At 35.9% G+C, this 12,370-nt stretch overlaps 1 protein-coding gene across 4 annotated transcripts in view; it reads left to right on the top strand.

Moving 5' to 3' along the window:
- Positions 1-12,370, top strand: part of HERC2 (HECT and RLD domain containing E3 ubiquitin protein ligase 2) — a 116,689-nt gene that overhangs the window by 44,538 nt on the left and 59,781 nt on the right. For 3 of the 4 annotated variants that reach the window (XM_050907275.1, XM_050907265.1, XM_050907291.1), the window contains exons 20-39: positions 25-203; positions 1,144-1,328; positions 1,702-1,857; positions 2,134-2,319; positions 3,453-3,623; positions 3,730-3,833; positions 3,948-4,098; positions 4,727-4,941; positions 5,842-5,974; positions 6,084-6,211; positions 6,334-6,529; positions 7,133-7,269; positions 7,794-7,967; positions 8,043-8,179; positions 8,264-8,415; positions 8,846-9,037; positions 9,898-10,085; positions 10,597-10,789; positions 11,397-11,579; positions 12,161-12,345. In XM_050907275.1, the coding sequence (XP_050763232.1) occupies positions 25-203; positions 1,144-1,328; positions 1,702-1,857; positions 2,134-2,319; positions 3,453-3,623; positions 3,730-3,833; positions 3,948-4,098; positions 4,727-4,941; positions 5,842-5,974; positions 6,084-6,211; positions 6,334-6,529; positions 7,133-7,269; positions 7,794-7,967; positions 8,043-8,179; positions 8,264-8,415; positions 8,846-9,037; positions 9,898-10,085; positions 10,597-10,789; positions 11,397-11,579; positions 12,161-12,345 (3,345 nt within the window). The remainder of the gene's footprint in view (positions 1-24; positions 204-1,143; positions 1,329-1,701; positions 1,858-2,133; positions 2,320-3,452; positions 3,624-3,729; positions 3,834-3,947; positions 4,099-4,726; positions 4,942-5,841; positions 5,975-6,083; positions 6,212-6,333; positions 6,530-7,132; positions 7,270-7,793; positions 7,968-8,042; positions 8,180-8,263; positions 8,416-8,845; positions 9,038-9,897; positions 10,086-10,596; positions 10,790-11,396; positions 11,580-12,160; positions 12,346-12,370) is intronic. The other variant, XM_050907284.1, reaches the window with a different exon arrangement.

The raw sequence follows: 12,370 nt of genomic DNA, 5'->3' as shown, positions 1-12,370 counted from the left end.
TTTTAACTTGATTTACTTTTTTAGGATATCGAAGCAAAAAAAGAAGCACAGAAAGAAAAAGAAATTGATGAACAAGAAGCAAATGCATCAACGCTTCATAGGAGCAGGACTCCATTGGACAAAGACCTTATTAATACTGGAATCTATGAATCTGCAGGAAAACAAAGTTTACCGTTAGTTCAGTTAATTCAGCAGTTACTAAGGTAATTGCTTCGATTTGTCTTTTATTTTTGTACAGAAGATCTGTTTAGATGTTTTATGAACTAGTCAACTAAAGGATAACTAATTTTGATTAGCAAATAAATAGTCTCCTGCTAGCATTTTAGCTCCTCAGAATTCAAAATATTGAACATTCTTCTAGCTTGTCTATAGTTTTCCTGTTTTGTGTTTGCTAAGGTATACTTAATTACCTGATGTTAGAAAGACTTACTGCCTTGCTTTTACGGATTTTGATACTTCTTTTGATACTTCTTCCTGTACTCTGAAAGTCTGTGTAACAAATATAGGACAAACGTTCAAAAGCCTGTCCTTACAAAGTATGTGAATCAGCACAAATTTATTTAGAACTGAATATTTTGTCTCAAGGAGACTGTAGCTGGGGCTGTAACTGGGGAAGAAACCTGAATTTTAAATTCTTGACACTGAGAAAGAATTGTGAATGCATGATCAATAGGATGCAGAGAACAAAGCTTCTTTATGTCAGCTACAGCAGTATTTAATATGTAGCATATGTAGCAGGAAGTAATTATGAGATTACCAAGAAATTTATTGTGCTTTTTCACTTAATTGTGATGGTAACCATGTAATTTAATCAGTACTGAGACTCTTCTGAGCTACATAGTGTCATGACTTTCATTGCAGCCTTTCAGTCAAAATTGTCAGATTATTTTTTTTGTAGTGAGTGATGACAAAAAATACAAAATCGATGTGTTTTACGAATCCTGTTAAACAAAATGCCTCCACAAAAACCATTGACTTTTTGGGTACTATGGTGCAAACAAGGGGACATCCTACAAAGAAACTTTGCATAGGTTTCTTATATATTTGTGTGAAATTCTAGCAAAAGCTTAACCCGTGTTTCTGTGGACCGTCTTCACTATCAGCTCCCTTTAAAGTACTTTACAATACTTTTATACCAATTAGGAACATCGCTTCACAGACAATAGCCAAACTAAAAGATGTTGCTCGTCGCATTTCTTCCTGCATGGACCATGAACATTATAGCAAAGAGAGATCTGCTTCTCTGGACCTGTTGCTCCGTTTTCAGCGTCTACTTGTTAGTAAACTTTACCCAGGAGATTGTGTTGGACAGGTCCCTAATACATACAGTAAGTTACTGTAAAAAAAAAAAAAAAAAAGCCCCCCCCATTTCTGTAATACCTCTTTTACAGGATAGCGGTTTCTTATTTTAATTTATCTTCTTGTCTCGTTTATCAGCGTAGTTGCTGAGTCTGTCTGAAAAGTGTTTGAAAGTAGTTTCTTTAAATTGTTTTCTGTAAAGGAAAATCTCTCTTTGGAAGGTAACGGGATCTAGATAATAAACTTCTTATAAACTTTTAAAAAGTTTTAAAATGATGTGGTTTCTTAATTCAGTGCTAATACTGAGTGGCTGCATTTCAGAAGAGTTTGACAACTTTTGAAATCTGTTTCTTAAGTATGACTATGTGATGGTTTTCTGTGTTCTTCCTCCTTTTTATACAGGTCCTGACCTCTTAGGCGTTGGCTCTTTATTGAAGAAATACACTGCTCTTCTGTGCACGCACATTGGTGATATACTTCCTGTGGCAACCAGCATTGCTTCTACTAGTCATAGGCATTTTGCAGAAGTATCTCGTGTTGTGGATGGAGATTTAACAGGTAGGTTTTTCTTTGCTGTCCTCTTTTCCTCCCTTTCCATGAAATTACAAAGTTATATTGTAGATGTTCTTGAAAGTTCTAAATGACTGAAAAAGAGTCGATTTAATCTTTTGATTGATGGGAGAGAAGGAGGGCAAATTTGATGAGGAAGGTAAGAGCTTTGTACTAAAGCAGTAATAGAAGGCAGAATGTATTGCTTGGTGATTTACTTCTGTGATGCTATAAACATAGGTCTTGAATTAAATCTGAGTATCTTCGGTGTTTTCTGTGTTTTAGGCATTCTTCTTCCAGAATTGGTGGTTTCTGTAGTGCTGCTACTCAGTAAAAATGCTGGATTAATGCAGGAAGCTGGTGCTATCCCTCTGTTGGCTGGCTTGCTAGAACATCTAGACAGATTTAACCATTTAGCCCCTGGAAAGGAAAGGGATGACAATGAGGATTTAGCATGGCCAGGAATAATGGGTATGTACTAGTAGCATCTGGACTACTTATTTTCATTTTCATAAAGTAGCTATATAAAAATGGTGACTGTTCATGAATTACTTTCAGGAAGAGAATTCTACTTTACAAATTTTTATTAACCAATTCATATGGCAGTCATATGACAGTATTTATTTCTGTGAATAAATTCTTAAGGAAGTTATGTATAGAGGTAGGATTAAGCAGAGTACAAATGCAACTTTTTAAAGATGTAGTTCACATCATTTTGCATTTTGAGTGTGAAAAGCTTCAGTTGAAAACATGAGTAGTACATCTACGCATTTTGTTACTAAATTCTGTCCGTAACATAAAGGGAGAGTAATGTGAAAGCTTTGAAATGAGGAAGTTTTCTTTTCCCAGGGCACTTTCTAATACGAGCTGTGACTGGGGTGAAAAGAGAAGCAGAAAATGTGTATTTCTGACTGTGAGCGTTTTACTGGTGGAGGGAGGAATGAAACATGGTTGGCATAACCCGAGAGAGCTAAAGGTCACACTGCTAGACTGTAGTGTGTTGGGGAGAGGAAAAACTATGTGAAAATTCAGTTACTGGTCTAATAGAGCAAACTGAGATGAAGGCACATGTGTCCAAACATTACTCTGATATTTCTTGCCTGGATGAAATTACCTTTAGTGTGAAATAGTTTACTCATACGTAGATTGGAAGAGTTCTAACGTGTATGTAACTTTCCTTCTTCTACTTAAAAAAAATCCGGATTTAGACTGAAATCAGATATACAGCCAATGCCTTGCAGGCAAGCACGTAATAAAACTAAAGTAATTTGGAGGGAGAACCAACTAGAGCAGTGATTTGCCAGAACACTGGTTGTTCTGCTCCACTTCCAAATGAAACAGCCGTATAGTTGGGCAATGCTCGGTCTTTGATAGTGTGACATTGGAGATTAGTGCATAAAAGAATACAGCATAGAGACAATTTAATTGCATAATATGTAGACAGGAACATATTAATAGCCGTTTTGACTTTTGAGCATATCGAAAGACAAAGCAGCCTTTGAACAGATGTGAAGAATTTGGTTAGGCATTAAAAGAATGTTCAGGAAAAACTTTACTTTCTGTTTTTCTGTTGATAAATTCTCTATTCTGTTTTATACCTGTAGGTTCATTTTTTACTGGCCAGAGTTGCAGGAATAATGAGGAGGTGACACTTATACGTAAAGCTGATCTAGAGAACCACAACAAAGATGGAGGATTTTGGACAGTGATTGATGGGAAAGTGTATGATATAAAGGACTTCCAAACCCAGTCTTTAACTGGCAGTAGCATACTTGGTGAGAATCAGCATCTGAATTAAAGACACAAATTACTTCTGTTTCAAAACTAGATGGCATAAGCAGGTTTGTAGATATTATACTGACTACCTCATTCTTTCATTAGCTCAGTTTGCAGGTGAGGACCCAGTTGTTGCTTTGGAAGCAGCTTTGCAGTTTGAGGACACGCGGGAGTCAATGCATGCCTTCTGTGTTGGCCAGTATATGGAGGTAAAAATGTTACATATTAATGGATACACACTTTCTAAAGTAAAGTATTGCTTTGCTTTCAAAATTTTTGTTGGAGCTCAATTCTAGCTTTCAAATCCTATTTCTTCTAATTAGCCTGACCAGGAAGTGATTACAACACCAGATCTCAGTACTTTGTCATCACCTCTAATAGACACAGAAAGGAATTTGGGACTTCTCCTTGGACTGCACGCTTCCTACCTGGCAATGAGCACACCACTTTCTCCTCTGGAAGTTGAATGTGCCAGTAAGCAGAACTTCATTTTGAGCTTAAATAAGTGATAAATACTTGTCAAAGCATGCAAAAGACGCAGGCCAAATAAATTACCTGGAAATCTAGCACCTCTTTATTCTTGCTGTCTTCTGAAGAAGTTTGTTATTCTTAACCTTAATTACCACGCTCATCAAGGTCCAATAATTTAGCAAGATTTAAATGGGGATTAGATAATTTTGAACAGTTAAATATCCAGAATTTTGTAATATGCAAGATAGAGAGAATATTGGAAGAGAAAGGAGACTCTGTATAGCACAGTTATCTCACTAATTTGTGTTCAGTTAAGAGTGCCTGAAGCATCTGGTGTTGGGATTCTATCTTGTTGGGTATCTTAGTTTGGTGAATGGAGGGTATAATTCAATATTAATCATAGAAAAGTAGCTAAGGCCCTATTATCTCTAAACAGGCGATGGCTACCCTGTTACTTAATTGTTTCTTAGTTGCAGAACCCTTTTTTTTCTGGGAAAAAGTTTCAGCAAATGGCAGAGTTGCTAAACCTTGTTTGAAGCTGTGTATGCATTTTATTTGAGGGAATTGTTGGGTCTTTATAGCTTAATCTTTCATCAAAATATACATTTGTATTTTCTTTTCTTTATTTTAGAATGGTTGAAGTCATCTATCTTTTCTGGAGGCTTGCAAACTAGTCAGATTCATTACAGTTACAATGAGGAAAAAGATGAAGACCATTGCAGTTCACCTGGTAACACTACCCCAAATAAATCAAAACTCTATACACATCGATTAACTTTGAGCGACCATTCACAACCTTTTCTCCAAGCTATTGCAGATAATAATATTCAGGATCACACTGTGAAGGTAAGCCCTCAGTGGTTCTGTTCACAGAAAATGTTGCTGAAGGGTGACAATGGTGGCCTGAAACAGCTTTGTTGGTGAAAATTCTCCAAAAGTTATGGCAAAACAATTGAAAAGGTTATTTCAGAATTACTTTTTGTGAAAGGAGTGGTTGAGTACTCTAATGGGTAAAATTTGTGTATTTCACTTAATATCATAACAGTACAGTTTTTTCTTTTGGATTTTTGAGTGGGACACCTAAAAAATTTACATGTATTCTTACCAAAAAAATTAATAATGCATTACTTTCCATGTCAAGTTTTAGTAGTATTGACAGACCCTGCTCACCTCCAGTTGAACTAAGATGGAGTTTTCTTTGTCAAAGTGCAAATGTGTTTTGTGTGTCAGGTGCATGTATGCCTTTATCTTAAAGTACCTTTGTGCCTTGGGGTTCAGGTTTCACCTAGTTGGAATTGTGAATATTATGAAAACCCCTAAGATTTACATTCATCACTGTCTTCTGTAATACCTTCAGATTTTCTAACCCTTTGAGTTCAGCTCCTTTATCAAAAAACCCCGAATAAGTCCTTGGGGGGATAGGATAGCAATAATGATGAGTCAAGAGAAGACAAAAATCATGTCATGTGACCTGGCTATCTCAGGAAGAGATAAAAGCAGTAGTAACTGTTCCTTGAGCCATGTTGCTCTTCATACAAGAAGAACGATAACACGGTATTCTTTGTAGTATTGGGTTGTAATTGCTGTGTATTAAATAGTGCATACTACATGTTGTATCTCACTTTTAAATGTTAGTTCAGATTGTGGAGGTTATTCAGAGTTATTTAAATGCTGGCTGCAGTATTTTGGGTCTTTTCATTGTATTTAAAAACAAAATTAAATAGAGGCTGTTGTGTGTTTTTCTAGGACTTCTTGTGTCAAATAGAGAGATACTGTAAACAGTGTCACTTAACAACACCAATCACATTCCCTCCTGAGCATCCTGTGGAAGAAGTAGGACGTTTGTTATTATGTTGTCTTCTGAAGCATGAAGATTTGGGTAGGTAGGCTTGTGGTATAGCTGTCCCAGAATACATTTTGGACCAGTTTAAACTCTGCTATGGATGATTTTGGAAATGCATATTCAGAGATTGTCTTTTCCCATTAAGGTCACGTAGCACTCTCTCTTGTTCATCCTGGTACCCTTGGAGTTGACCAGGTAAAGCACAAAACCTTACCAAAATCTGTAGTGGATGTGTGTCGTGTTGTCTACCAAGCAAAATGCTCACTGATTAAGGTAAGCCTCTTACTTGCTGAAGTTTAGATTATTTTTCATTTGATGTGTTTTATTAAGAAGTTATATATTGTTCATTTTATTGTATATTAAACAGTAACCTAATCTTTCAATGCCTTTTCTAGACCCATCAGGAGCAAGGACGTTCTTACAAGGAAGTTTGTGCTCCTGTCATTGAGCGTTTGAGATTCTTATTCAATGAACTACGTCCTGCGGTTTGCAATGATCTCTCTATAATGTCTAAATTTAAACTTCTGAGTTCCTTGCCCCGATGGCGGAGGGTAGCTCAGAAAATAATTAGAGAAAAAAGGAAAAAAAGAGGTAAGCAACATTAATGTTGTCTTTTCTTTGAAACAATGAAAATCAATCTCATTCCAAGGTTTGCTGCTCTATATTTGAGACTCTTGTTAGCTAAAGCATCAAAGCCATTTGCTTTCTGTTGCATTTTCGTGAAGTTTTCTAAATCAATAGTTACACGTCAGGTCCTACAGCAAGAACAGGCAGATAAGAGAGTCAAGTTTAGGTAAGGCATGCTTCTTTGTGTTCCAGCATATTAAAAATGATCCATCAGTATCAGTCCCTCTGAATTGGTTTTAGTAAAGTTTAACTAGAAGTGGCATCTTATTAAAAATCATGTTTTATTAAAGCAGTGTAGTCAAAGAACTGTTTAACTGGAAATAAATTAATGTGGTAAACAAACACCAAAGTGCTTTTGAAGTTGGTCTTTAAAGATAAAAGCATATTGCAGATATTACCAGAGCTAATTTGATAATGGTTGGACATAGAGTTCACCAGGAGTACATTTCCATTTTATTAGAGGCAGATCTTAAGCATTCTGTATGCTTAGGTTATCATGCAAACCTAAAAGTGTGACACTGTGAAATGTTATCAGATTACATGAAAGAATAATTTTTTTAATTCTAGTGCCAAAAAAATCTGAATCTGCTGATGTGGAAGAATCCAAAATTGGAAACGAAGAGAGTGATTTAGAAGAATCCTGTGTGGTACCTCACAGTCCTGTACCTATAGATAAAAGGCCCATACCAATCAAATCACCCAAGGTAGGATATCAGATTTTGAATCAACCTTGTGAGTAAAAATAACAAGAGGAAAAAATACGAGCTAAAGCATGATTGCTATAACTTGACATTTAATATTCTGATAACAGTATTTGGGATATATAATTAAGTATGGCACATTGTTTTAGTGAAACCTGGAATAATTCTTAAAAATAAGCTTGTGTACTGCGTATTTAGAATATGTAAAGATGCCTTCTCTAATTTTTAGATTATTGACAATCTTAGAAGTGTTCAGATAAAGCTTCATTTCAAAATGAAAGGTTGTGATGGGTTACTTCCTCTTTTTTTGAATATTAATGCATTTGAAATTTTATGTAGCAATTATAAACAAGATAATGAGTTACAAATAATACTAAGCTCTTTCTTAGCTTTGAAGAAGTTTCCTTTTTTTTTTCCTCCTAGTATTTTAAATTTGGACATGGTGTTACATGAAATAACTTACATTTTTAGTAATTTAAAATTAAATTGTTTAAAATGTTTTAACATGGTACCTTCCTGGTTTGCAGGATAAATGGCAGCCACTTTTGAGTACAGTTACAGGTGTCCACAAATACAAATGGCTGAAGCAAAACGTCCAAGGCTTGTATCCACAGTCTGCCCTCCTTAACACCATTGTTGAATTTGCACTTAAAGAAGAGCCGGTGGATGTAGAAAAAATGAGAAAATGTTTATTAAAACAGGTAAAATGGATGAAAATGGTCTCGCATGTATTAGCAGTTTACATAACTATGACAGGTTTTTTTTCTCTTTTGCAGTTGGAAAGAGCAGAAGTTCGTCTGGAGGGAATAGATACTATTCTGAAATTGGCAGCAAAAAATTTTTTGCTCCCATCTGTGCAGTATGCTATGTTCTGTGGATGGCAGAGGCTTATTCCAGAAGGAGCCAATATAGGGTAAAACTTTTTGTTGCTTTTGCTTTCACAATTCTTCAGTAAGAAAAAAATACTAATTTTTGTTGGTGTTGTTTTTCTGTGAAGGGAACCTCTTACTGACTGCTTGAAGGATGTTGATCTGATCCCACCGTTTAACAGAATGCTGCTAGAAGTAACTTTTGGGAAGTTGTATGCATGGGCTATTCAGAATGTCCGGAACATCTTGCTAGATGCTAATGCAAAATTTAAAGAACTAGGTGAATCTCATTTTGTTGCTGTTGGCTGGGGAGAAAACTGTTTTAAATGGATATTGTTGCATTTTTTTAAAGTTCCCAATAATTGGGATCCTAAAATCAGATCCCTTGGTTTGTGCTGAGAATTACTGTGACTTTCTGTCTGTCCATGTGTCGTTCCACCCCCCCGACCCCCCCACCCCTCCACTCACTTTTCAGTGTTTAAGAGAGTGTTGCTGGTTTTCCAGCAACAGGTGATTGATTACTCTTTAGTAACATTTTACCATTAAAATCTAAATTATAAAAAGTTTCTTGGAACTTCAGCTTGTAAGTTCTTAAAGCCAAGCAGGGAATAAAAAATATTTTAAACCATCAATCAAACAAATCTATAACCTATTTTATTGTAGCTCCCAAATGTCAACCAACTTTGTTATTTATATTACTTTTGAATTAGGTGTGCAGCCTGTTCCTCTACAAACAATTACTAATGAGAATCCAGCAGGACCAAGTCTTGGAACTATACCACAAGCACGTTTTCTGCTAGTCATGCTCAACATGTTGACGCTGCAGCACGGTGCTAATACCTTGAGCCTCCTCCTTAATTCTGGCATGCTAGCATTGACACAAACAACACTGCGGCTGATAGGTACGAGATCTCTGTTTCTTGTTTGGAAGAAAGCACATGTTTTATAGATCTTCTGTGTTTTTTACCTGTTGGTGTACCCAAACTACAGAATGACTTTGCTGCTTAAAGATAGTACTTAATGCTATTTACCTTTACCCCTGATACAAACCCAACATCTGTAAGCATGATTGAGAAGGAAGTTAGTTTGACTATAGCCTTTATTCAGTCACGATTTTTCTCCTAAGCCTTTGCTTTGGCCATCCTTTGCTAGAATTTAGGAGTGATAGTGTAGTTTTGGTGGAAACATTACAAATAAATTTAAAATGGAAAATTTAAAATTAAAACATTAAAAACTGCCTACTCCCTGCTCATTCAGTTTCATTTGTTCTGTCTATTAAAACCGTTCCCAGTCCGCATATTTAAGCTGGAAGCTTCCTTTGTTTGTTCTGTTCTAAGTAGTTCTGTGGTGGTTTTTGCCATGATTCAAGTTCTCCTGCTTCTTTTTTTTTGTCCTTGGTTTTCTAAGATAATAGCAAATAGTTGTTCTCGTAACTTGTACTTAACTGGAGTGCTCATAAGAAGTTTTTCCAAAAAAATTCTGTTAGTAGAACCATTTAGCCACTGGACTCATCATTATGTCGTCTCTATTATTTGTCACTTATTTTTGTTCAAAATTAAGTATTTAATGTCCTGTGCATTCAAAACTATTGTATCCTAGTTTCCTAAAAGCTCATCGGACTGTATCACCTGTTAAGTCAGCTTTCCTATTTGTTATTGCTTTTATATTGCAAACCTTATGTGCCTTAAAGTTTAAGTGTGACAAAGGTACATATAAAAACTTGTAGCTGGTTTTAAATTTTTTCGTGTTTTTTCCTCTTTAGGACCTAGTTCTGACAACATTGAAGAAGATATGATTGCTTCTTCTCATGGAGCTTCTGCCACAGTCCTAGAAGAGTCAAGAAAGGAAACTACACCTGTTCAGCTCCCTGTTTCTGGACCAGAGCTGGCAGCCATGATGAAAATTGGTACCAGAGTGGTGAGAGGGGTAGACTGGAAATGGGGTGATCAGGTACAACTTCTTTCATACAGGTTTGGGTATGTTAAAATCTGAAGTCTCTATTCAGTGGACTGTCTGTGAATTTTATGTTCAAACTTTAAAGGTCATTTTACATTTCAGAGACTTGGAGAATTAACATAAAATATATTAATTATATGTTTAACTTCATTTTTGGAGATGAAAATTCTTTTTTAATGAGACTGTTCTGATTCATGATTTAACAGGAAATTGGATCGCTTGTTTGCTACAATATTACACACTTCCAGCTAGGTGTGTATGGCACTTATGTAGTACATAGTAAAATAGATCTAAACATGAGTGTTGCTGCAGTGTACTGGCGTGATTTCTTTTGAAGATTATGAAATGCTTTCCAACTTTATGCTGGATTTTGAAATATAATTGAATGTTTACTACCTAACCTTTAGGTTAGCAGCAAAAAAGAGCAATTGCATTATTATTTTATGAACTTTGGATACGAATTAGTGTTGTTGATTGTGTAACTTGAACCTCTCTCTTCTGTCAGGATGGACCCGCTCCAGGTTTGGGTCGTGTGATTGGAGAATTGGGAGAAGATGGCTGGATTAGAGTGCAGTGGGACACCGGAAGTACAAACTCTTACAGAATGGGGAAGGAGGGAAAATACGATCTCAAACTAGCTGAGCCACCGCCGGCAACGCAGCCCACAACAGAGGATTCAGACACTGAAGATGATTCTGGTAAAAAACCCATTTTTTTTTTATAAAAGTGGAGGCAGGATTTTAGTTGAATTCTAAAATTGATATAATATGAAAAAGCTTCTTTCACAGGAGAAGATGCTTCATCAAAGAAGGTTAATTTAATAGGTGTACATTTCTGACCAGAATCTTTCTTAAAATAGCTTTACTGTGAGAAAGAAGGATAGAAAGGATGGTATCACATTTGTTGCATATTCATGGGCCAAAGAAAACAGTATTATCCAACTGAAATAGTTTCAGTTACAGATACCAGGAGGTATACATTTTAACATATGTTAATGCCATTCTAAAGTGTGTTTTTTATATCACCTAATTATACATCTAGTCACACTGCTTCCCTATTCTTGGCACTGCATTTGGAATTTCTTTTAAGTTGTGTACTGCTAGAGAATAACTTGAAAATATCTGCGCAAAATATCTGGTTTATATTTTGCTCTTGCAGTTGGAAATAAAGAATCTTCATCATGTCAAATCATCTTAGAGAAAATATTTACAAGTAGTTTCTGACATCGTGTTTGTTTCAGAACTCTTTGTGAAATAGATTAACTCAATATTAATGTATTCCTTTGCCTTTTGTGTCTCCCTTCAGAAGGAGAACAAGTTGAAAGGAATCTGCACCCTACTTCCATGATGCTGACAAGTACTGTGAACCTGTTGCAGACACTGTGTCTCTCTGCTGGCGTCCATGCTGAAGTCATGCAAAGTGATGCTACTAGGACTTTGTGTGGTCTACTCCGTATGCTTGTGGAGAGTGGAACAATAGATAAATCAGGTATATTATATAGAAACAGTCTGATTCGGCTATGTGCTGTTGTTTTGTGCTTTGTTATCTTGTAACTTTGTAAATTTTTTTGTTACTGTTTTTTAATCCTTTAAGGCCAAAGGCTAGAAAATGTGTTTTCAGAGCTTTTAAAATCTTGTTAGCAAAGGCACCATAAGTGATCTTGAGCATTCTTAGAACATGAGCAGTAAAAGCAGGAGAAAGGCATGAGATGTCGAGCATCAGGATGTGTATGGTTGGCTTAGACAATGAATTTCTTAGCAGTTGTCTTCTGTTTGGGGACAACAGTATGACTGGGTATGTCGTATTCATTTCCATAGCTGTTTTGTAATTTCAGAAGTAATGCTGTTAACTACTTTGAAATGAGGAAACAATGTAAGGATGAGAATTGTTTTAAAGGCATATTTAATAAAATTAATTAAAGGCTCTAAAACTGAAGTTAATAGTTCATGTAAAAACAGTGGAGTAGCTCAGTGTTATGATTTGTCCAAAAAAGCCCCGTGTAGTATATAGAGAATTATGTAGCTGGCCGAAAAGTCAACTGTTATATGTATATATCTTTTTGTTTTTAGCTTCCTTGCCAAATAAATTAGTTTATAAAGAACAGCATAGGAGTTGGTGCACGTTGGGATTCATTCGAAGTATAGCACTCATGCCTCAGATGTGCAGCACTCTTAGTACATCTCAGTGGATAACTTTGCTAATGAAAATTGTTGAGGGGCATGAATCTTTCACTGCTGCTTCACTACAGAGACAGGTAATGTGTGTATTTCCAAATTACT

The sequence above is a fragment of the Gymnogyps californianus genome, chromosome 1, assembly GCF_018139145.2.
Source record: "Gymnogyps californianus isolate 813 chromosome 1, ASM1813914v2, whole genome shotgun sequence".
Classification (NCBI taxonomy): domain Eukaryota; kingdom Metazoa; phylum Chordata; class Aves; order Accipitriformes; family Cathartidae; genus Gymnogyps; species Gymnogyps californianus.
Note: the sequence above shows the minus strand (reverse complement) of the source record. Positions and strands in the feature narration are given on the sequence as shown.